Source organism: Arvicola amphibius, chromosome 12 (genome assembly GCF_903992535.2).
Source record: "Arvicola amphibius chromosome 12, mArvAmp1.2, whole genome shotgun sequence".
In the NCBI taxonomy this organism is placed as follows: domain Eukaryota; kingdom Metazoa; phylum Chordata; class Mammalia; order Rodentia; family Cricetidae; genus Arvicola; species Arvicola amphibius.
Window position 1 is genome coordinate 92,024,220 of NC_052058.2, and position 26,454 is coordinate 92,050,673.

The 26,454-nt window shown below is 36.9% G+C and overlaps 1 protein-coding gene across 6 annotated transcripts in view; it reads right to left on the reverse strand.

The window, feature by feature from the left end:
- The window catches only part of R3hdm1 (R3H domain containing 1), a 127,929-nt gene that overhangs the window by 51,065 nt on the left and 50,410 nt on the right, over positions 1-26,454 (reverse strand). For 3 of the 6 annotated variants that reach the window (XM_038348660.1, XM_038348658.1, XM_038348657.1), the window contains 11 exons: positions 20,394-20,453; positions 20,171-20,311; positions 16,299-16,407; positions 16,111-16,206; positions 14,292-14,329; positions 14,158-14,208; positions 13,826-14,052; positions 10,784-11,038; positions 8,984-9,135; positions 6,034-6,135; positions 3,464-3,757 (listed from right to left, as the gene is read on the reverse strand). In XM_038348660.1, the coding sequence (XP_038204588.1) occupies positions 3,464-3,757; positions 6,034-6,135; positions 8,984-9,135; positions 10,784-11,038; positions 13,826-14,052; positions 14,158-14,208; positions 14,292-14,329; positions 16,111-16,206; positions 16,299-16,407; positions 20,171-20,311; positions 20,394-20,453 (1,525 nt within the window). Of the gene's footprint in view, positions 1-3,463; positions 3,758-6,033; positions 6,136-8,983; positions 9,136-10,783; positions 11,039-13,825; positions 14,053-14,157; positions 14,209-14,291; positions 14,330-16,110; positions 16,207-16,298; positions 16,408-18,444; positions 18,578-20,170; positions 20,312-20,393; positions 20,454-26,454 lie in introns of those variants that run through there. The other 3 variants (XM_038348662.1, XM_038348659.1, XM_038348661.1) reach the window with 2 other exon arrangements.

The following is a 26,454-nucleotide window of genomic DNA, read 5'->3' on the forward strand; positions in this document are numbered from 1 at the left end:
CTTTCAGCTCTCCCTTAACCAAGAGGCTCCAATAAAGCGTGATTTAAAAAAAATCCTCGACTCGGTGGTTGTTCTTCCCTGCTGGCCAGGGGGGTTCGCCACAGATGACTAGAAGTGATTTTGTATCACTGAAAATTCCACTGAAGCATGGGTGACAACTCATGAAAACCGTATGACTGGAACTCCCTGGGAAGGACCACAGGCAGTTACTATCTCCTTAGAGAGGCTCCTCCCTCAGCATGTTACTATAACATCAGGGAGGCCTTTGTAAGTCTTCTTAGTTTTAGAAGCTTGGTAAGTTTCCTCACTGTATAAGCTTCCTTCCCCCCATCAAGAGGGAATGCTTAAATTCAGACAAAAAAGCTAAACAACAGAAGAGGGAGAAAATCCACAGGATATAAGATTAATATGCTCAAATTCTCTTTATCGTGAACAGATTAAAAAAGTAAAATTTAAAAACAGTCCCATTATTCAATGCAATGCCAATCAAAATCCCAGCAAAATTCTTCTAAGACCTCGAAAGAACAGTACTCAACTTCATATGGAAAAGCAAAAAATCCAGGATAGCCAAAGCAATGCTGTACAATAAAAGAACTTCTGCGGGCATCACAATCCCTGACTTCAAATTCTACTACAGAGCTACAGTACTGAAAACAGCCTGGTATCTTATTGGCATAAGAACAAACAGGAGGACCAATGGAACCAAATAGAAGACCCGGATATCAATCCACACATCTTCAAACACATGATTTTTGACAAAGAAGCAAAAAAAATTTCAAATGAAAAAAAAAAAGCATATTGGGCTGGAGAGATGGCTCAGAGGTTAAGAGCACTGCCTGCTCTTCCAAAGGTCCTGAGTTCAATTCTCAGCAACTACATGGTGGCTCACAACCATCTGTAATGGGGTCTGTGCAGGCATACACACAGACAGAATATTGTATACATAATGAATAAATAAATAAAAGAAGAAAAAAAGCATATTTAACAAGTGGTGCTGGCATAACTGGATATCAACATGCTGAAGAATGAAAATAGACCCGTATCTATCACCATGCACAAAACTCAAGTCCAAATGGATCAAAGACCTCAATATAAAGCCAGCCACACTGAACCTTATAGAAGAGAAAGTGGGAAGTACACTTGAACGCATTGGCACAGGGAACCACTTCCTAAATATAACCCCAGGAGCACAGACACTGAGAGAAACAATCAATAAATAGGACCTCCTGAAACTGAAAAGCGTCTGTAAAGCAAAGGACACAGTCAACAAGACAAAAACGACAGCCTACAGAATGGGAAAAGATCTTCACTAACCTCACATCAGACAGAGGTCTGATCTCCAAAATATACAAAGAACTCAAGAAATTGGACACCAAAAGATCGCATAATCCAATTAAATAAAATGGAGTACAGACCTAAACAGAGAAGTCTCAACAGAGGAATCTAAAATGGCTGAAAGACACTTGAGGAAATGTTCAACATCCTTAGACATCAGAGAAATGCAAATCAAAACAACTCTGAGATTCCATTTTACACCTGTAAGAATGGCCAAGATCAAAAATACCAAAGACAACTTATACTGGAGAGGTTGTGGGGAAAAGGGAACACTTCTGCATTACTGGTGGGAATGCAAGCTGGTATAACCCCTTTGGATGTCAGTGTGGCGATTTTTTAGAAAATTAGGAAACAACCTTCCTGTAGACCCAGTAATACCACTTTTGGGTCTATATCCAAAGGATGCCCAATCGTGCCACAAGGACATGTGCTCAACTATGTTCATAGCAGGTTTGTTTGTCATAGCCAGAACCTGGAAACAACCTATATGCCCCTCAACCGAAGAATCAATGAGGAAAATGTGGTACACTTACACAATGGAGTACTACACAGCAGAAAAAAAAAATGACAGCTTGAATTTTGCAGTCAAATGGATGGAGCTAGAAAACATCATTTTGAGTGAGGTAACACAGACACAGAAAGACAATTATCACATGTACTCATTCATAGGTGGTTTTTAAACATAAAGCAAAGAAAACCAGCCTACAAACCACAATCCCAGAGAACTTAGACAACAATGAGGACACTAAGAGAGACTTACATAGATCTAATTTACATGGGAATTAGAAAGTAGAAAAAGACAAGATATCCTGAGTAAATTGGGAGCATGGGGACCTTGGGGGAAGGTTGAAGGGGGGAGGGGAGAGGCAGGGAGGGAAGCAGAGAAAAATGTAGAGCTCAATAAATATCAATAAAAATGTATTAAAAAACCAGTTCCATTTATAGAAGCAACTAAGACATTAAATGTTCCAAGTATTCTTAATAAAATGTGGAATATCTAATTAAAAGGGCAAAATGGCTAGGCATATTGGTGCACACATGTACTCCCAGCACTCGGGAGGCAGACACAGTCAGATCTCTTGAGTTCGAGGCCAGCCTGGTCTACAAAGAAAAGTCCAGGACAGCCAGTGGTACACAGAGAAACCCCGTCTCCAATTCACTGCTGCCCTCCCCGCCGCAAAAAGAACTGCAAAGCATACTGAGAATAATTAAGATAGAAGTGACAAGAATTTTTTCCTGAACTAAAAACTTGATACTATGACACTACTTCTATTCAACCTGGTGTATTCTTGAAATGCTGTCATATATACTCTCCAGTCCTTTTACACTGTGCTGGCTAGTTTTATGCCAACTTGACACAGGCTGGAGTCATCTGAAAAGAGGAAACCTCAACTGAGAAAATGCTGCTATAACATCCAGCTGTAGGGCCTTTTCTTAATTAGTAATTGATGGAAAAAAGGTCCAGCACATTATGGGTGGTGCCCTGGGCAAAGAATCCTAGCTTCTGTACGAAAGCGGGCTGAGCAGGCCATGATGAGTAAGCCAGTTAACAGCATCCCTCCATGACCTCTGCATCAGCTCTTGCCTCAAGGTTCCTGCCTTGTTTTGAATTCCTGCTCTGACTTCTTTCAATGATGAATTTGTTATGTGGAATAAATAAATAAATCAAAATCGTTCTTGCCCAACTTGCTTTGGTCATACTTTACCACAATAGTAACCCTAAATAACACACACACTTATTATGTTTTCCTAACATAATTAAGCAAAACAAAACATACTTCCTAGAGTCAGAGGGAAATTCAAAGAACACATACCTTTTTATATTTATTTATTTTTGTTTTTTCGAGCCTGGCCTGGAACTAGCTCTTGTACACCAGGCTGGTCTCGAACTCACAGAGATCCACCTGCCTCTGCCTGCTGAGTGTTGGGATTAAAGATGTGTGCCACCACCACCCGGCAAGGACACATACTTTAAGTCACCTAACTAAATTGTAGTTACCTGTCATGTGGCTGCTCCCCAGTTACTTGACAATCTACAGAGGTAACAAGGGCTTTACTTATAGTATCTCATAAATTGTTCCCAAGTTAGAGGCTCCTGAGAGAGAGAGAACATGAAAAAGCAACGCACCTGTGGTGAGGGCTGAGGAACATACCCCTGCTGCTGGAGCACAGGCTGGCTGACAGGATGTCCAGACGCAGAGAAACTGGCAGTGGGGACTGACTGCCCAGGAGGCAGGGAAGGAGGGGGAGGTGGTGGAGGAGGCGGGGGAGGATGTGGGGGTGCTGTCGTAACAATGTAACCAGACTGTTGTGGAGACTGAAGAACGACAGTAGACTGGAACATGGTGGCATGAGGGTCGGTACCATCAGCTGATGGCTGGCGGGCAAGACTCATGTGGCTGAACTGAGAGCCAAGGTTATCCTGTTGAAAAGAAGTTGGCCATCAGTGAGTCTTTCATTCATGGATCACATTTACCAATGAAAAGTGCTACATACAAACACACACACACACACACACACACACACACACACTATTTTATTTGATATCTCTTGTAGCCTAGACTAGCCTCAAACTCATGTAGCTGAAGATGACTTGAATTTCTGGTCCTCCTATCTCCACTTCTTGAGTGCTGGGATTACAGGTATAAACCACAATATCTGATCTGTGTTGTGCTTATGACTGAACCCAAGACTCTGTCCAAGGCAAGTACTTCACCAAACTAAGCTATATCCCCCAGGCCCTATACTTTATACACTAATAAGCAAGCTGTATCAGTGTATGTATGGACATCTTATGTATGTAAAACAGGTAAGATATGAAAGAACAGGTTCAAGAAAATGAGAATTCCAATGTAGGAGGGGAAAAGGTATGCAATAATGCTATCATTAGATATTTAGAAAATATACCTAATGAAAATCATAGAATGACGAAAAGATTAGGGTGCATCTTCAGTTAAAAAAACTACATGTATTTAATGAACTTCAAATGCTGACTTTTTCAGAAGTAAAACTGGACACTTTTATATTATATAATCAATATAATCTGAAAAGAGTTACTTTTAAATAACTCTTTTTAGAAAGCAGGGTTCAGGTTCTATGCCTTTCTTATCTCCAACCAGTCATTCCTTTTCTTTAATAACTTCTGTTCTTAGTATTTCTCAGTCTCTCATGTAAGTTAAAAGAGCAGAATATTATAAAGTGTCCTGTTTCTGGATCATTGGTGAGCAACTCGTGGTATCCAGCCAAGGCAGGCTTTTAAAATTTATGGGTCACATGACATACATAGTTCCTAACTTGACAGCGTAAGTATTAGTTCTTATTGGTCCCTCAAATGACAGTACAAAGGGAAATGAAATGCCCACTCTCAGGAAGCAACAGCATATGAAAATGGTTTCTAAACATTAAATTAACTAATAGTTCTAAATTACAAACTAATATGGCTAAATATCCTTACAAGAGGTAGTGTATATACATACTATTGTCAAGAGTCACTCACAAAAAGTAGTATTTCTTTCCTGTAGACAGAAAGTTATTTCAGAAAATCATTCAGAGATGAATCTGGTAAATAAGGCTGCCCAGTTCAAAAGGAAAGCACCCTCGACAGAGCAATTTCCAAAAAGCACTGAGAATGGTTTTTCACCTATAGTTTATAATCCGATTTGAAGCACAGTTTACAATATGAAACAGTCAATGGTAGCAACATAGACTATCCCTAGTAAAAGCAAGCAAGCCATCAGGAAGTTCACTTTAAAGAAAGCAATTTTGTTTAAATGTAAAAGCTACTTCATTTATGTTTCAGGGTGACAGCTTGAGCTATTACAATTACAGAGGCTTACAGTTAGAATTCAGCACACACTTTGGATTAAGGGTATAATTATAGAGTCAGAAATTGTCAAGTGATAATAAAATCAGACAAAGTCCTCTGTAGTATAGGCTACATTCATCTAAATTATTAACTGGTTCTGACCTGCGCTGGGCAAAGAATACTTAATATGAACTAGAGGAAAGCTGCCTGTCCTGGCTAGCTTTATGTCAACTCAGCGTACACAGAGTCATTTGGGAAGACTGACTGGGAGGCAAGTCTGTGGTGATAGATGTTGGAAAGCCCACCCCATTGTGGGTGGTGCCACCACTGAGCAGGAGGTCTTGGGTTGTATAAGAGATCAGGCTGAGCAAGCTATGAGGAGCAAGCCAGTGAGTAGCACCCTTTCCATGGCCTCTGCTTCAGTTGTGACTTATAGGTTCATGGCCTTGAGTTCACGCTCCAACTTCCCACAGAGATAGTGTGGCCTGAGAGTTGTAAAATGAAATCTCTTCCTCACCAAGTTGCTCTTAGCCATGATGTTTTCATTAGAGCATCAGAAACCCTATGACAGCGCCATTCCAGGAATATATAGATTCAAAACTGGCATCAGTAAAGAAAAGCAACTAAAATATCTAAGAATATTTTTAGTTCAGGACACTCATTTTGAAAGTTATCCTTTAGCAAAATCAGAACTATTATCCTTTAAACAGGCACTATGATAGCTGATATACTCACTGTCTTATTTAAAGGAATAAGTTATTATTAATATGGATTAGAAAACACCTTTGTTACTTATGCACCTGCCTGTAATTAAAAAAAAGAGCATATCACACTGACCACAATCTGAAGCATTCATTACACACTCTAACAATGAGGTGAAAGAGATACAGTACCACGGAGTACTGCTGGGTGTGTGAGACTGGCAGGAGCGGGGATGGGTAGGGGGCTGGAGAGCACTGAGCAGGCTGAGAAGAGGACTGCAGAGGACCAACAGGCTAGGAATAACAGGTGGGCAAACAGTTAATGTCAGAAGAAAATGTTACAAGAATTGCATAGCATGGAAATGTACACTGTGGGGCAACAGCTTTAACACTTATAAAGTCATTAAAAATACAAGAGAATCAACAAGAAAAACAGTATCCAAAGAAGAACTCTACACAGCAAGAACAAACCTAGGCTCAAGTTGATGTCATAATGAGAATAATAACTTTTGTCATAAATGTAACTATGTGCAGATTAATAGAAACTGGTAATTAGCCATTTCAAATCTTACTATCAGAGTTATGTCAATAAAAACAAAACTTCTTACTATTATTTCTTGGTTTTTATGAAGGGGCTGTCCTATGTTTATGCTGCTCTATACTACTAAAATATAAATAAAAACCTTATAAATTTACATAGTATCTGTACCAACTCTTCTGTTTGATAATTCTGTTTAAATTCTCAGAGACAATGTTCCTAAAATTTAAGTGTTTTGTGAGAAAAAACTGTTAAGAATAATACCTCAGGGATTGGAGGGCTGTTTCAGTGGTTCAGAACATGTCCTTAGGGCCTACATGGTGGCTCATAACTATCTGTTACTCTAGTTTTAGGGGATCTGATGCCCTCTTTTGACCTCCACAAGCAACACACACTCACATAGTACATATACGTATATACAGGCAATTTAAACACACATACAAATAAGATAAATAAATCTTAAGAACCACATCAGGATGAAACATATCTACATACACACAAACATACATCTTTTATGTAGGAAAAATAAAACCTTTCTTTGTGGCTAAATGCATTTTAATTAAAAGAATTCATGGTAGGACATGAGAAATTAGATATCAGAAATCTTTAGCCAAATATTCTTCTGTTTCAGGGGAAAAATGCTTTCCAAAGGTATGAGAAACTAGGTGACTATCTACTGTAATCTACTTTATAAATGAAAAAAAAATCACAGTAAGATAAAGTGACTTTTACTATGCCAGATAAGCAAGCAGAAGAACAACACAGGTAATTCTTATGTGATTGAAAACTCATCTGGTTAAAATACGTATTTACAAATGAATCCTGCACTGGAAAAAGTTCCCAAAAAGAATAATCTTAAAATGCAAGTAACAGTAAAACTGTCCAGGGAATAAACAAAAAAAAAAAAAAACGTTAAGATTTACAGTGATCACAAACTTTTTTTTAACCACAAAATCAACAGAATAATCTAAAAGTAAAAAGGTTTAGATCAGCTTAGAGACAATAAACGAAAAAAGAGGTGTAAAAGAACAGCAGGAAAGAAGTAAAAGCCAAGTGATCTGTAGAACTGCTAATGGGCGATGAATCACTAGCTGAGGAAGCTGAAGCACACTAACGAGGTCTAATTGCTGGAAATCCTAAATCCTACCACTGGCTACTTGATGCACTAACTCAAATAAACAATAAGACATGATCTTTCTTCAGTCAGTCGGTCTGACAAACTCAAGTGTCAGATGAACAAAAACTTAGATCTGCTGGGGAATAGAAGGAATCTGAGATGAGAACCTATGGTGTAAGAGAATGCATCCGAGAGTGCTACACGGTAGAGCAAACTGTAAATGAGAAGAGTGAAAACCCCTGATGCCACACTGACCACACTGACAAGGAAGAGTCTCTGCATTTCCTTTTCCTACTTGAACTGTGGCTGCAAAATAACATCCATGTAGTGGCTGGTTTTATGCTGTATGTTCAGGAAATAGAAGGGGCTATATTTGGAATTCCCATATTTAGTGCGTTTGGTTATGTGAGATTGTAAAAATCATTTATCTCAGAATATGTAAAAGATAGAAACTGGGTATTATTTAGTCAATGATTTTTTGTTTCTTTGAGGATCTAACAGCAACACTTTCAAAAAATGTCTAAGTTACATCAATCAGAATGTTGGATATTTACCTCAATACCTGAAATTCAGCTCTTTAATGAATCTGTTTCCAAACTACTTTCTATTCCTTCATCTAGAAGGTTCTCATAACTACATGGGACAAAGCTATTTCTACACTTGATCATAACCTCAAGTCTGAGGATTGGCAAGCAAAATTATTCCTAAGAGAAAATCTGAGACAATAATCTATAACAAGGAAATCTTTGAAATCTCAAAAGCTGTACTAACCCCTTATTTCCATCAAATTAAGTAAAAGTGGCAGTCAGTCCTATAAAACTCCTGGTAAAACACATAGCAGTGTAAAGACAATAGCAAATACAAGAGATGGTCTCACAGGTGAAAGTATTTGCTGACAAGCATGAAAACCTGAGTTCTGATAGAAGGAAACAATCAACTACTGTAAGCTGTTCTTTGATCAGTAAATGCATGTTGTGGAACAAATATAAACACACACATGCCCAAGCATGCACATGCACGTGTGCACACACACATACAGTGTGTATTCATTTAATAATAATAAAAAAGAACTGACTTTCAGAATACCCACCCACCCCACTTCACCCTTGCAATAGAATGCATGGCTTGAGCAACCTAGTGTAGTTTCTTCTGCTGAATCTATTCAATCTTAATAATGCACTTTACTCACTAGGCCAAAGAGCAATCTGTAGTTATTCTGCCTTGTCTACATCCTGCTGTAAAACAGGATAAATTACTTACTAGTTAAGCTCATGAGATAAAACGACTCATCCTTTTCTAATATATTTTCAGTATTTATTAGCTTAAAGTGTTTAATTTTACCATTTTCTTCCTGTGCCTACTGAATGGAACGTCATAGGGGCAGAATATTAAAGCTGTAAAAGATACTTACTTGGCTATCTCAGTCATTAGCCCTACATGTGCAAAGGTAGGTGAACTTAGCATTACATAATCATGGATTTGTGCACCTGTGAGAAAATGTGACTGGCTGCTGGCTGTTGAGGTGGTGGGGGTGGCAGAGGTGGCTGTGGAGGACCAGGCACTTGGGTTCGAACTGGCTGTTGAGTCATAGGAGGATTGTACACAACTGGACTTCCATCTGGATTTATGAAAGGCTGACCTGAAAAGGAGAAAAAAGAGAAAAAAGCCAATATACAGCAGGGTTTGAAAATAAAACTGTCACCACTGGTTTATAAAACACATCCATAAATTCCTTATGCACAAACCACAACTCCAAGGTCCTTAAGCCAAAAGTTTTTCTTAGCTTGGCAAGTACCTTGATTTGAAATGAAGCTATTAACAATCTTTATTTTTTTCCTTAGTATAAATATTCAAATGTTACTAGTTTGGTGGACAGGGTATTGTTTCAGACCCCACTGAGCTCACTGGATAATCAAAATATGTTCTGAAGGACTGGAGAGATGGCTTAGCAGTTAAAGAGCATTGACTGCCCTTCCTGAGGACCCAAGTTTGGTTCCTATCAGCCACACGGCAACTCACAACCATCTATAACTCTAGTTCCAGGGGATCTGATCTCCTCTTCTGGTTCCTGCAGACATGGCACTCATATGGTGCATAAACATACACTCCAACAAAACATATAAAATAAAAACAATCTTGAAAGAAATATTTTCTAAAAAGTTTGAGTTTATCATTCTGTCCAGGTATTCAATCACAGGACTGTGTTTCAGTTACTATAAACAAAGGAGAAGGGTCAGCAACATTCAACAGACCCAGCACTCCCACCTTTGGCTAGCCTTTCCATGGTCATTAGGGTTTGTGTGCATTTCAGTTCAAAAGAAAAACACCTGATTCTAAGATATCAGGAAACCATTCAAAAATTTTCAAGAGGATGGGAAATAATCAAGGTTGTCGTCTACACTGAATATATTTAACTTAAAAAAAGTGGGTTGAAATGTAGATAACTGACAGCTTAAAACTTGTAATTATGAAATCAGTTTAATAGCAATAGATTATGCATAGCAAAACATTATATAGCAACCTTATCTATAAATACGTACTTCAATTTCCCTGCTGTAAATGGAGTTTTTCGCTACCTAAAGGGCCATTAAAAAGGTCATCAATGAAGAATTTAAAGTACGAATATGTGGTTGATGGGAACTGAACCTGGGTCCTCAGAAAGAGAAGCCAGAGCTTTTAAATGACTTAGTCATCTCTCTAGCCCTCAGAAAATATTTTGATTATAATGAGCTCAGTAGGGTCTGGAGCAATACCCTATCAAACTGGATATGGTCTAAAGTGAAAGTCCAATAAAATTAATTATTATTAGTTTATGTCAAGGACTAAAAACATATACTGTCAATATTAAATTATAACAACTACCTTTAAAAAAAGTATTTCTTATGTAGAAAGCAATTACCATATTTTCAAGAACATTATATATTTTTTATTTACTTATATCTTCATAAAAACATATTACTGGCTACAGAATAAAAATGCTATATCACATAAAGCTCTCTCAAAGGCAACCGACTCATTTCAATGGCATGAATTGTTTAATTATAATCAGGCTATTTATCTAGTTTACACATAGATGTCAAATAGGAAGAATCATTTCAATATGAATAAAACTTGTAACATTTTACAGCCTAAACATCTCTATTAAAGTGGTCAAGACAATGACACTTATTTATCAAAATTAAAAAGCTAACATATGTACTTTTAAATAATTCATTTCTAAAAGTACTTTAATTTACAGATATTTCCTGCTATGTCAACTGAAATAAACTCTCTCTCTGGATACCCACCTGTCTGTGGGTTGATCAGAATACTGCCAGGTGGTATGCCAGTTGCTTCCAAAGGAAGCAAAAGGAAGCTAGTGCTAGGAGATGCACCTTGACCACTGAGGCCACCATCAAAGGAAAGAGAACTCTGAGTGCTGGCTGCTGGGTAGATGACAGGTGCGCCATGAGAAGGCTGGCTAAGAGCTGAACCCGGGAGAGGTTGCTGGGTGTGAGACAGAGAGCCTGTAGAGGACCCTACGCTACCTGAAGACTCAGATCCTGGAGGGAGAATAATGAAAAACATGGAATTAAAAAAACCAAACTTTTAACAGGAAAGTACAGGTTTAAAACCTAACAATACTATTCATATCCTACAACATGCACTTACAACATAACAGCAATAGCTATTATGAAATACTGACCAGTGGTTCTTTTTTGCTTATCCTCCTAAATGTTTAGTACAAGTAGCATCACAGAAATTGTCAGAAAAGTCAGCGAAATCATGCAATTTACCAAGTTTAACACAAATCACAGACAGCCAACAAAGCATACTATTGACACTTTCAAAAGGACACGTTTTATATATATTTTACCTTTTAACACTTAGGAATATACAGATTACCAGGAAAAAGAATTTAGCACAGTCAAATGCCCCAAACCTCACATATCAGAAACCCTTATCTATAAGAACACAAAGATTAACAATGGTATGGAAAACAATATAAATAATAAATCATCTACTGAAAGAAGCACCGCTGCTTCACTATAGAACTTCATCTGATTATCAGCATCCTCCTAAAATAAAAACTCAACCACCTTTCTCTTTTACCTAGTGACAGAAATAGTATGAAAAGCATCCCAAGTATTTATGTTAGGACCACCTTAAAATTTATTTCTTACTTTATTTCAAACTTTATTTTAGCTACTTTCAAGGCTACAGTCTATTTCACAGGGACAGGGACAGGGTTGAAACTGTTATTGGCATTTAAAGCATAATGACTGAGGTGGACAATGAGATACACAGATTCAGACAGTACTGTAGTTTAGTTAGGCTGTTACTAGAGGAGCTGACTCTGGGATGAAGGTTCTAATGAGATACACAGATTCAGACAGTACTGTATTTTAGTTAGGCTGTTACTAGAGGAGCTGACTCTGGGATGAAGGTTCTAATGAGATACACAGATTCAGACAGTATTGTAGTTTAGTTAGGCTGTTACTAGAGGAGCTGACTCTGGGATGAAGGTTCTAATGAGATACACAGATTCAGACAGTACTATAGTTTAGTTAGGCTGTTACTAGAGGAGCTGACTCTGGGATGAAGGTTCTAATGAGATACACAGATTCAGACAGTACTGTAGTTTAGTTAGGCTGTTACTAGAGGAGCTGACTCTGGGATGAAGGTTCTAATGAGATACACAGATTCAGACAGTACTGTAGTTTAGTTAGGCTGTTACTAGAGGAGCTGACTCTGGGATGAAGGCTCTAAGAGATACACAGATTCAGACAGTACTGTAGTTTAGTTAGGCTGTTACTAGAGGAGCTGACTCTGGGATGAAGGCTCTAATGAATGTAATGAATAATTATGACACACTATACAGATTGCCCTCTGAAGAAAGCTTTTACTACAAGTCATATAAAAATGACATATGAACTTTACCACTTTGGTTCTCTTTTTAAGAGACAGGGTTTCTCTGTGTAGCCCTGGTTGTCCTGGAATTCAGAGATCAACCTGCCTCTGCCTCCAGAGTGCTGGGATTAAAGGTGTGCACTACTGTGTGTGTGTGTGTGTGGGGGGGGGGGGGAATGACAGACTATCACTTTTACCTATTAAAAGATTAAAACATACATTGTCTCTTAAAATAAGATAGTACAAGTTATTTTTAGTTTTTCCTTATGTGTGTGTGTGCACGTGTGTGTGTGTAACATGTGGAGCTCAGAAAACAACTTTCAAGAATTAGTTCTACTAGGGTATCTAAACTCAGGCCATCAGATTTGTACAGAAAGTATACTGACTGACTAGGCAACCTCAGTGGTCCCAAGTTATTAAAATGTTTTAAATTAGGCCAGGCATGGTGGTATACATCTTTAATCCCAGCACCCAGAAGGCAGACGCTTGAATTTTGCACTCTCTAAATGACTTTCTCACAATAGAGATTTATTTTCCTTCAGTTATGACCAAATTGCAGTATACACAGATAAGTATACAAATTTCAAAAACATTCAAAAAATTTATTGTCTTTAGCAATGTTATCATATCCACTAAGACAGTTTCAATAGATTTATATTTTAAGGTGAGAACTGCAATTCACAAATATTAGCAATTTAAAGCATGTAGTATATTAAAAAATTTTGCTGCCTTAATATACCTTCCAAAAGTAGTTGCCCAAAACTAACTATATGTTTAACCTAATCTAAACAGGTTAGGGAGAAATGGCCATTTCTGTCTTCCCTCTTTATTTTAAGATTAAAAAAAAAAATAAAGATCTACAAAAGTCCCAAAAGACACAAGAAATTCTGTACAAGAGAAAAGTACAAAGCAGTCAAAAGAATCAATAGATTACTTAAATTTCTATTTATAATAGTTGTAGATATATTATTTTCCTTTGGTTTTAAAGTTCCTCAAAAATTTTTCAGCAATCTTATTCATTTGTTATAGGGTAAGTCATGAAAAAATGCAATCAACATTTGGCAGTATGAGACACACCTAATGTCAAACAATCCTAGGTGAGAAGCCATGCAAAGAAGAATTTCCAGTCCCTCCTCCACACAAGAAATAAATCCCTAAACTATGAGATTAAGTTTATATAGCAACAGCCAAGGTGCTTTACTTCAGTTTGTAATTTTTATCTCCAGGACCAAATGAATCCTAAAGTCGCTGTGGCCATCACTCCTTCTGCGCTTTGTAGGTAACTAAGCTAAAGTTAACATTTCATTGTGGGATAATCAGCATCACATGATGGGAAGCTAAGACTTTAGGCAAAGTAACATTTTGAATGTACAGTTCTCGGTAGATACTTATACCCAAAGTAACATTTTGACTATACAGTTCTAGGCAGATACTTATACCTGTTTTTGAAAGCCTGCCTATGCTTCTGCTGCTTCCAGAACTATCACCTCTTGTCAGGACCGAGATTCCACTAAAGCTGCTGGCTTTGGTTACAGCAGGTTTCAGGTTCCGGAAGGAGCTGTCTGAATCTGTGCTGCTCCAGGGTCGTGGCTCTGAGTATTTCAACTCATTTTCAGTGCTGCTCTGATGGCTATTTGTTGATCTCCCTGAAGCATCTTTATTAACTCTGTAATTTAGAAATAAAACATTGAAAAACTAATAGGGGGAAAAAGAAAAAATATGCAATTTTTTTTTTTTTTTTTTTACCAGCGACTGGAAAACATTCCAATACCTAAATATCTGGCGCCTCTGCTGGGTACCACTAGTGTCTTCATCGTGGATTCTGTTGGCATTTTAATAAGACATGCAAATTGTTATTAGCTTCCATTAGATAACAACCAGAATAGATATTAAAGATTTCCTTACCTTTTGTCAATAATATAGTTTTCTTGGGAACACAGGGACTGGAAAGAAAGAAAGGTATAAAGTTTGTCAAATGCATGGTCATCTGTATACTAATGGTAAAAACAAAAATCATAACAGTAACTTAAGAGTACACCCAAGGGCTGGAGAGATGGCTTAGCAGCTAAAGGCTAGGCTTACAACTAAAAATATGAGTATACCCCCAAAAAGATCCAATGAATGATAATGGAATTTATCATGGCTTGGAGATATTATGATTATTTTTAATAGATACCTATCTTAGAAGTCATTTATTGTCAAAATGGATTTGAAATTTAAATAAGTCTTCTTAATAGGGGTGAATTCAAGTTTCAGTTATCATATATTTAAAGTCTAAAGATTCTCTTATTCATATATTTGATTAGCAGTAATCAAAAGCTGATAGAGGACCTGGGAAAATATCTCCAAAAGTAAAGACACCTGATGCCAAGCCAGAAGACCTGAGTCCAAGCCATATCGTAAAAGAACTAACTTATGACCTTAGTTATGACTTAGCTGCCTCCTGACCTTCTTTCTCACGCACGTGCATACACATACAAATAATAAATGTAAAAAGACAAAGGCTAACTAATTCACTGTAACACAGCGACCATTTCTATTTGTGGAGGTAGTTAACACACAGTATATATGGATAAAGCAGAGAATAAGCAGATAGGCCTCAAGCGCCTATAGTCCAGTTCCTCCAGTGTTGTCACTCTGAGTCACTCTGTTTGCATTATTGCGACAGTCTTCTAAGTTTGCCCTACTCATTCACTTTATAGATGAGGAGCCAAAGCAAACTCTCTAAAATGTAATTCTTCCATCTTTCATGGCTCCTTGGTACAAGGATCAGGAACATGGCCAACCATCTGTTTCAACGAACAAAGATTTAATGGAACACAACCAGGACTATATATTATGGCGGCTGTCATATCAGAGTCAGTTTTGAGCACATACATTATGTGTAGCTCAAGATGCCCAAAATATCGATCACATGTTCTTTATAGAAAAACAAAACAAAAACAAAAACCCAGACCTCAAGTTCAGCTACCATAGCATAGGGTCAAGTTCCTGATATTCTCCAGTCTAAAGCTTCCTTACTTATGCTGCCCGCCAGGCTATGTTCTGGCTACTCCAAATCATTCGATTCTTCCTGTGAGCCTCTGCAAATACTGATTTCCTTCTTGAATTTTGGGCTCTCAGAAGCTTACTTTCCTATCCCCTCCCCAGTTCAACTCTGTAGAACTTCTCTGTCTACTGTGACTCTATACTTTCACGTGTCTCCGTGATTCACACACCGTATTACCTGACAACCTGTCAATGGCAGTATGCCATCGAGCTTATAAAATACTGAAAATCATTAATCTAATATAGTCGTTGAGTTCAGCAGATTTGGATTAAAATTCCTACTCAGCCATTTACTAGGTATATTTATTCTAGCTACTTTGCATAGCTTTCTGTTGCCTCGGTTTCCTTATTTATTTATTAAGGTTAAGTCCACTACAAACAATGTAAGATTTATAGTTACTGATGTTGTAAAAACCTCATTTGTTATAAGCTTTAAAAAAGTTATAAAATAGCAACTCATTCCCATCCTCTATCGAGTCCAGTGGTCTACCTGTTTTCAATATTGGTAAAACTTTATAGTATTGTTCCAATGTACTATCAAATTAAGAGGAACAATATGCTTACTTCAAAAACATGACCTGATATGATATGGTTAAAAATAATATGATCAATAGCTTAAGGGGGATAGGGGCTAGAATGTTGTTAGATAAAGTCCTAAGGGTAAGTCAGTACATACATCTTGGGAAAATATTCGATCTCTAGCTCTCTGGTATTCTTCTTCTCTTTCTTCTATAGATTTGCTTCTTCTGTCATCTCTTAAACGTATTCTCATCTAAAGAGGCAAAAATGATTATTAGGAAAATGAACTACTGATATAATTAAAGCTTGCACTTAAAAAGAATGTAGCATTTTTCTCAAGATTACCTGGCTATCATCTTTGTCAAAGCTAGAGTTATCTCTCTTAAGGATGTATCGTTTCTGAAAGTCTTCACCCCTATCATCCTTAATGTGTTCATTAAATTTCTGATCAGGTCTGAAAAAAAGAAACAAGACAGGAACAAAAAATTTAATGTACTATGTTTACAAAAAAGTAGAACAATATATGCAAGTTAATAAAAAAGTAATATTGTTATTTATCAGTGCTGCTTAAGACATACTACTATCACCCCACTGCATCATCGTAAGACTCCTCTGAGCAAACGCTACTCTACGGGACAGTGCAGAGGCTTTTTAAAAACAGCAGAGGTTCTGGGGTCATACTGTTTGGGTTCAAGTCTAGCTTTTGAGCATAGTACTGGCTTTAAGATATGCATAATTATTTAATATTTTATTCCCATTTTCTCATATGTAAGACAAGAATTATATAATGCATTTATCTACTTTACAGGGTTGTTCTAAGTTGAAATGAACAGTAAAGAAAGGGCACCCAGAAGAACTTGTCATTATAATAAACCCCGAGGAAACTGGGCTTCAAGAGGTTAAAGCACCTGTAAAAAGTCAAAGGCACATGACAATGCCACAGGTGGAGCCCACAGGGTCACACTATGCACGGACAGAGAAAAAGCTAAGTACTGTATCACACGCATTACACCCCTACAGTCTTCATGCCATAAAATGAAAGCAATCAAGGATTTTGAACTGAATTAACTAAAAACCTAAAAAATAATTGAAAATGTATTCAAGTTGCCCAAAATTCTAAATTACATCACAGTATAACTTTGTTTTACACTAACAGGTTAGAAAAAGTAAGCTCTTATGTAGAGATTAACACTGTAAACCAAAAGCAATGGCTGTGAAGTTTAGCACGTCTTCTGTAACATAATAGTTTGTCCAGATTAGAAATGTTAGAAGTTTTACTAGACATGGAAGACAGATAAATGATCATGGGCCTTAGATATTCAACTTATGTTAAAACTGACCTCTGAAAATATATTCTCAGCTCCAACAAGTTAATTCAACTAATATTGTGCAACTCATTACCATTTTACATTGTAATTAGTTTTGAAATATACCAAACATTTTAATATATTTAAATAAAATCTAATAAATTCCCTATACAGTTATATTTAATACATAACTACATATGCTTACATAAATAATACAATATATATTTTCTGTATAGTTCAAATACATATCTATATGTTTTCATAATATAAGCAATATGAGAATACCATGAATAAAATTTCATTTCTTTGAGACGGTGTCTCATTGTGTAGCTCTGGTTAGCCCAGAACTTGCTTTGTAGACCAGGCTGACCTTTAACTCCCAGAGTCTACCTGTCTCTGCTTCCTAAGTGCTGGAATTAAAGGTGTGTATCACCATGCCTAGCAATCAGTAAATTTTAATCATAAACTCAAGCAATGACATTCCAGCAAACCAAGACCAGTCATTTCATTATAAATAGAATCCAAAATACAAGCATAAACATTTGTTTCAGTTTAGTGACTAATTTTTGTTTTTATGACAGGGTCTTACTGCGTAACCTTGGCTGGTCTGGAACTTGCTATGTAAACCAGGCTGACCAGAAATGCACAGAGATTCCCCTGCCTCTACTCACTAAGACCTAGGATTAAAGTCATGTGCCACCACACTCAGATCAATTTACCACTTTTTAATAAAACACTGTAGTTGACTCCTCTACATTACACAAAGGGAGATTTAAAGATGAAAATTATCTAAACAAGATGAAAAAAATTGTATTGTAAAATGATGAATGAAACAGAGCAGATTAAAAAAAAGTCCAAATCAAAGTGAAGGAGAAGGTGAGAGCACAACACTTCATGACCAACATGATGAGTCTGTTTTCTTCAGAGTTTTAAAAGTTATGTATTTAGTACTGACCATGACAGTACGCCGTTTGTCACAGAACTGATTTATTTACTATTATTACCTATAGCTGTAGCTGTGTAAAGTCACATTTTCTTACTTGAGGCATCTGTATTTGAGTGAGAGACTCTTATTCTAAAGTGAGCTCTACAGTTTAACCAAGGCCCTGGCAACTTTTCTAAGAACAGCTGGATTCCCACACAAAATATGGCAGGCATTTCAGCTAACCTTAAGACTGTCTTACCTCTTTCTTTTAAAGATGCCTGAATTTACTGCCCTGCAATCGGCAACTTCCCGCTCCATTGAGACACCCCAGTGGACACCCGGTTGTTGACATCCACAACACCACTGGTTCAAGGCTGGAGCGGGTAATCTCCCTATGAGGAAAAGGTAAGTTTGTTTTTATTCAATGTGGAGCAGATCTCTAAGGTTTTCTGATTTACAACCTTCTTCAGATCCCAGAAGATATAAAGTAAGAATACAGTGTAACTTCAATGATCTGAAAGTTATAATTACATTAACCCATACTTCGTAAATATCACTGCTTAACTAATTTTTTGATTACTTTTACAAATAGAACCCTAAAAACTTTTCTGACATTATTTATAGAATTCAAATAACTGAAGTTACACTGTATTGAAAACCTTAGAGAGTTGTCAGTCAAAATGTTAGTCAAAATGCCTGCTAATGTTCATGTGTTTGGGCATCCAGCAGCTCTAAGTAATGTTGAAGGGTACTGGTTAAGAGAGTAAATCTCTAGCACTTTCATCACCTACATCTTACTAAATACTATTCTGTTTTAGTCATTATATAATTACCTGGGAAAAGATTAACTGATAAAAGCTGTTTCAGTAAGATTAATGAACAGACATGATGAAACTAAATCAGATTTATATCTTCTAATAATCCCCAGAGATTAATAAGGACTTCCTGCCCAAGGCAATTTATTATCTTTTGTTGTAGGAATAGTCATTTAAAATATGAAATACACCTATCTAATTGATAAAGACTATCTCAAATTGAGGAGCCCCAATTTTGCTTCATCAAGCAATATGGCACCTATACTGGCAAAGACTATGGTAATTGACAGGACTAGATGAATTAAATATAGCCATGTAAAAATGAATGGACTCTTGGAGGTATTTGACCTGAGGAAAAGCAGAAAAAATAATAAAGTGAAGAACATTATTCATGGCACTTGAAATTGATTGCTACTTATCATCTTAGGTCTCTTTCTACCATTATTGAAAATGCTAAAGAGAATACTATTGCACCATGTATGCTGGCACAGACCTATAATCCCAGTGCTACAGAGAATGAGACTAGAGGACTTTTTTATAATTCAAGGGATTGAGTACAAATCCTTGAGCATAGTCACGTGTTGTACCGTTAAGCTGTAAGCCCAGCCTTTTAAAGGGCTTTCAAAAGGCAATTACTTTTAAAGCAAAGGGTTCCTTTTAACCATTTAAAAACTTTCCTCAGTAAATCAGATATGGCCCAAGAAAGGAACATAGTATGGAAGACTGGAGTTTCAGTTTCTTCATATTTGAGGTAGAAAAAGGAAAAAACAAAAACAAAACAATCCAACAAAACAAAACAAGATTTTGGAAATGATAACAAAGTGGTAGACGATGTGAGGGTGTCAAAATCTAAAACGCTTTTACTTTTTTTTAAATTATTTAAACAAAATTGCCTAAAGGTGGCCATGGATAGCTAAATTAATTTTAAAAAATCATTAAGAGAGTAGCTGTCAAACAAAGTTGATAATATGGTCTCCGAGGTTTTTGTTGTAGCTGTGCCTCAGACAAGGCTCATCTTCCTCATCTGAGTCCAGGTTTGCATTTTATTCATAGCGAGATAAATGTACTTTTTGGCTTCATCACATAAAGTTACCATGGAATTTACCACAAATGGAAGGTGCTGTAGGAAGGCAAGTAATTAGTTCACAGACAACATAACTGAACACTTACATTCTTGTGTTGCTAGTTTTGTTCACTATGACAGACTTTCCACTCTGATCAACATTGTGGTCTAATCCAAAGTAGGCAGCCACTCTGTGTAACAGCATCCTGTGATAAGATGTCATTGGGGGAAACTTCTTACGTGGGGACCTGAAGGAAGAGAACAGCTAATTTAATAACTCAAAGAGAACTACAATGACAATTCCTTTTCTTGTTAAATGTCAGAACTTACTCATTATTACCAATGAAATCTAAAATTTCTTGTTCCAATTTCAGCAGCATCATTCTGTCCCTGAAAGAAAGGATGGAGACCCTTACATGTAAAACTTAGCACTGAAGTAATCATAAATGTTAACAGGTTATGAAATTTACTAATTTCCCCCTAAAAAGAACACACTCAGAGACAGTGCAAGCTTGATGTTAGTGTATATAAGCTCCCTAAAAGAGAAGAGTTAAGAGAATGAAAAATGATCTTTTTCGGTGTAACTTTTTATGGTAGAGTTTCAGACACAGACACACACACACACACACACACACACACACACACACACACAAATGCAGACAGGACAGTGTACACTCTAAGAGCCCAACTATGTTATCTTTAGCTCCTCAGAAACAGTGCTCTAAAGAACATGAGATGCTGTTCATAGTAACAAACACACTTATGGCAAGTCAACGCTCTTACTTCTCATTCTGTAAGCTGCTGCTACTATGCAAACCTAAAATCTTGAGAAATTCCTCATGAAATGATACAAATATATCCACCATCTAAAATGAATCAGTCTCAAGTGAGTTTCTGCATGTGCCCCTTTGGATGACTAGGGTCCAACGCAGGGCATTTAGGCTCTAAAAGTCAAAGGAGTAATTCCTCTTGGTTCTTTTGTTTTGTTTTGAGACAGGGTTTCTCTGTTTAACAGCCCTGGATGTCCTGGAACTCACTCAGATTTTAAATTTACAGAGATCCGCCTGCCTCTGCCTTCTTTCTGATCTTGGATTAAAGGCATGTGCCACCACTGCCTGACTCCTCTTGGTTCATATACATTGAAAATATGGCTCTAGGGTTTTCCTCTACTCACTGCAGATTTCATGTTCATGTGGGAAGGAAAACAAAAAACCTCACAGAAACTTAAAGTTAGAAATAGCTTTACAGATTGTTTTCTAAAGATTTTAAGTTCACAAATAGTATGGTCCAAGAAGTTCTCTAAAATAAACACTACAGAGAAGAACCTCCTAAAACTTAACACAAGAGCTGGGAGTTGATTCTTCAGTCACCTAAAAGTCTATGCATAAATACTGTGTTTGACACTCCCCATGCACTGCAAAATAAGCCCCATAAAATAGAATAATACCTTTTAGTTTATTCACTTAGTCAACAAAAAGTTACTGTATATATTTACAGTATGTACAAAAAGAGAAAATTATGCTTCAACAATTCAAACCCAAATCCAAAAACAAGAGTATATTTTAATGTAAATTCTAGTAACATTCAATTTTGCCCTCTAACCTGATTCTTTTTTGCTATTTGTCATCTTAATAAACGGTACCACCTTCTATTTACTGTGGTATGACAGAACGAGGATTTTACGTTAATTACATCCTTTGTGTCTATGTATGATAGGGAAGCATGAGAGTATGTATACTTGTTCATGTGGGCATGCACATACATATAAGCATACAGAGTGAGTTTAAGCTGGGTTGTCTTTCTTGATGACTTTCTGTATTGTTTCCTTTTTTTTAAGACAGGGTCTTTCACTGAACCTGAAACTCAAGACTTGTTAGACTGGCTGGCTACTGAGCCCCTAAGATTATCCTGTTTCCACCTCTCAGCACTGAGACTATAGGCATGCCTAGCTTTTATTTTTTAAAAGATTTTATTCCAGACATGGTGGTGCACGCCTTTACCCCAGCACCCACGAGGCAGAGGCAGGCAGATTTCTGTGAGTTCAAGACCAGCATTGTCTACAGAGCAAGATCAAAGATAGACAAGGTTACACAGAGAAACCCTGTCTTGCAAAATCAAAAACAGAACAAAACAACAAAAATACTTTATTTTTATATATGTGTATGTATGAAGGCAAGGCTGTGGAGGCTCTTGGCAGACAGAAGGGGTACTGGATTTCCTGGGGCTCATGATTGTAAGCAGCCCTGTATGAGTCCAGGGAACCAAATTTTTGTCCGCCAATTGCTCTTAATGATGGTGCCATCGCTGCAGCGCCTAAGCTTAGTTTTTCATATGAATGTTGGGATCTAAATATTGGTGATCATATTTGTGTGGCAAATACTTTTCTTACTGAGCAAACTCTCCAGTCCCATTTTTTCCTACAGATTTTTTTCATTCTATTTAAAAGACAAGATCTTAATGACTTGTCCAGGCTGGCCTTGAACTCAAGCTGAGATCCAGAAAATTACTGAATTTTTGATTTTCCTGCCTCAGCCCTCTGAGTAGGTGCTACTGCAGAATCATTAGGCCCCAATTTTGTTCTTGTGGTTTTGTTTTTAAACATAGTCTTGTTATGTAATGCTGTCTTCCTTCAAATTTAAGTCTCTTACCTTAGCCTCCTGAATTCTCAAACTAAAGGTACACACCATCACATCCCACACAATCCTCAATGTAATTCTCCTACTGAGTTAACTACTGCTGCAAATTTTATCTACCTTCTTTGGTTCCACTGCAATGCTCCTGTGTCCCAGCAATCAGGATTTCAACATTTTTCTTGTTCTGGTCTAACCTGTTCTATGTGGAGCATGCATAATAGTCTTGTAAGCGTACTTATGTAAACACAGCATTCCTTTGGTTTAATCTGTGAGAGGTTTCCCATTGCTCTTAGAACTCAAATTCTGTAGTGTTCCTAGAACTCACAGAATTCCCATCATCTGGACTAACTGTTCTAGTTCCCTAAGGAACTCTTGGACTACCTTGTTCCTTAGGCTGTTTGCCCACAACAGCCTTTTATATTCTCTTAAAATTCTTTCATATTTTAAAAGCATATATCATAGTTATCATTATATAAATATATGGATTATATATAATGTACAGGTTCTAAACAGATAATGTTTTGCATGGGATAAATAAGACTATTTCATAAAGACCTTACATAATCTTCTTCCATTAAATTTTGGAAAAGATAGAGAAATTTTTCTTTCATAGAATCTGCCCCATGAAACAGATTTATCCTCTTAATGGTTAGGTCTCCTTTTTCTTTAAATTTCTTTGTACTTTTAGACTTATTTATTTGATGCAAGTGTTTTGCCTGCATGTACATGTGTGCACCACGTGTGTGCCTGGTACCTGTGGAGGACAGACGTCATCAAATCCTGTGGAACTGGAGTTAGGGAAGACTTGTTTTTAAGCATTTAGGCATCACTCCAGACTCTAGATCTTTTCCATATGAACTTTTGGAGTCAAATTGAGACAATATAATTTTCACCAATTTTTCCATTTTTATAAACTCTTAATGAATAAGATAGAAACTATGAAGCAGCAGTTTATTTAATAGAATTCACAGAGCAGTGCACTTAAAATTGGTTTTCTGTATAGGAAATAAATAGCTGATAAAAGATATTTCAAATGTTCTTTGGGTTGAATGTGATTATATCAGCCACTGATAGGAAGTCAGGCGTTTCTTACCTAAAACTGTAACCTATTGATTGCAGGCGATTTTTATATCATTATCATACCTAATCATTTTAAACTAATGTTCCCCACTGTTAGTAGAATGTACTAGAAACATAATTTTTAGGTGTATTTTACAAAAACACATAGCTAAATATGAGCAAGCCCAAATTATTATTTTTAATTTAGTTATTATGTAAACAAGTGTTCTGTCTGTCTGTATCCTTGCTGGCCAGAAGAGGGCACCAGATCTCATTACAGATGGCTGTGAGCCACCATGTGGTTGCTGGGAATTGAACTCAGGACCTCCGGAAGAACAGCCAGTGCTCTTAACCTCTGAGCCATCTCTCCAGCCCAAGCCCAATTTAGAAAATATTCCTTACCATGATTAATCCATGGCCTTGCTTCCTCCTCCATTATCTTACACAATATAGCTACTTGTAATACTTTCTAGCTATTAAATTCAAATATTGGGGGCTGGTTCAGTAGTTAAAAATCACTGGCTGCTCGGCCAGGCAGTGGTGGCGCACGCCTTTAATCCCAGCACAGCTGGATCTCTGTGAGTTCGAGGCCAGCCTGGTCTATGGAGCAAGTTCCAGGACAGGCTTGAAAGTTACAGACAAACTCTGCCTTAAAAAAACCCAAAACTAAAAACCAGACAAACACACACTGGTTGCTCTTCCACAGGACCCAGTTTCAATTCCCAGCACCCACATGGCAGCTCACAATTCTAACTCCAGTTCCAGGAGGTCTGACACCTTCATGTAGAAATAAATGCAGGCAAAACACCAATGCACATAAAATAAAATAAAAAAATTAAACTTAAGCATAGCTATAAAACCAACAAGGTGTAAGATTATGTCAGTATATGTAACTCTGTCAAACACATGGAAAATATTTCTTGCAAACAGAAATTCTAAATATTTCATTATTTACCATTTCAAATTAAGTTTAATAGTTTGAGAATTAAAACAGAGATTTAACGATATAAAGGAAGAAAATCGAAGGGTTGGGGCTATAGGTCAGCTTAGTATGCCTGAAGCCCACCGTTCAATCTCCAGAACTGCTAAAAATAAAAATATATAAAAACTAAAAATATAGTGTTAGTGAAATAGCTCAGTAGGTAAAAGCTGACAAGCCTAATGACCTGGTTGGATCCTTGTGGTGGAGGCAGAGAACATACTTGGAAAAGTTGTCCTGTGACCTATACATAGTCACAATGGAAGGCACACCCACCCACATACATGCACTCAAAATGAATAAACAAATAAATGTATTAATAAATGTAATAATTGGACAAATATATTTGGCATCTAGTAGAATTCTCTAGGACACACCAAATCCTGAAACCTTTAGTAAAAATTGTCTGTACTTAATTGTGTATCAAGTAATAATCATCTACTTGAGAGTTCAGTGATTTAGTAAAAAATTAAATCCCTACAATACAATGACATTAGTAATAACTTATATACCAGGTATTAAATGAATTATTCACCCATTTGTTAGCTTAAATGGAACTGCATATACAAAAGAAATAACACACTGATAAAGCTGCAATGGGTGAGCAATGGACACAGTACTACATGAAGACCACTGTAGTGATATTTCATTTGTATGTTAATAAATAAAGCTTGCCATGAAGATCAGAAAGTAAAACAGTGGCACTGATCAGCCATACAGACCAGGCAGTGGTGGCACACACCTTTCATCCCAGTAGCCACCCTAGTTTGCCATAGAAACTGGGTATAGTGGTGAATGCCTTTAACCCCAGCACTAGAGAGGAATGTAAAACAGGTTTCATTCTGAGGATTCCTGGAGGCAGGACCACCATTTTGAGACTGAGGTAAAAGTAAGAGCTAGTGGCTGACTGCTCTGCTTCTCTAGTCTTCAAGTTGAACACCAATACTTGTCTCTGGGTTTTCATTAATCGTGCTACAGACCATGTATTTGGTAAGATGATTAAAATGTTGGTCCAGAGGAGGATAAAAAAAAGGAACAACAGAAAGCACCTTAGAAATTCAGGGGTAATCAATTTATTATTAGCACAGTGACAGCTAAAGGTTGTTTTTATAAAGAGATGTGAACAAAAAGTTCTAAAAACTTTCTTTTATAGCTACAAACACCTGTGGATATACTAAAAGCATTAAGTCACACATTAAAAAAGGACAAGAAGATAATTAAAAAGCTGTTATATTTGTAAACAGAAATAGAATCACAGAACAGAGAATGTCACTTGCTGGGTTTTGTTTGGTTGTTCTTGATAAAGATTAAGAGGAAAGTTTTACCCATTTGGATCTTACTCAGACTAGCTATGAATTTCCTATTTTCCCATTTATCCCTGGAACCACTCAGTTCTGCAAGAAAAACATGTTAAAGTAGTCAGTAGCTTTCTAATTTCCCATTCCAATGGCATACTTTGGGCACATCTATTTGGCTCTTTGTTGTTTTATCTTCTGTGAAACTGTTCTTTTGATGTAGAAGAAACTAAAAATAATACATAATTAACAAAATAAAGGATGTACCAATAGATTTACTTAGGAGACATTAAATCACACAAAGTAAAATTTAGCTAGCCATCCCTCCAAACATCCCAAAGGTAAGTAGTCTGTTAGATAAGCAAAATTTACGATGGCAGGATGTAGATGCTCCAGTCCTCAAAGAGCACGCATACTTCTAACAA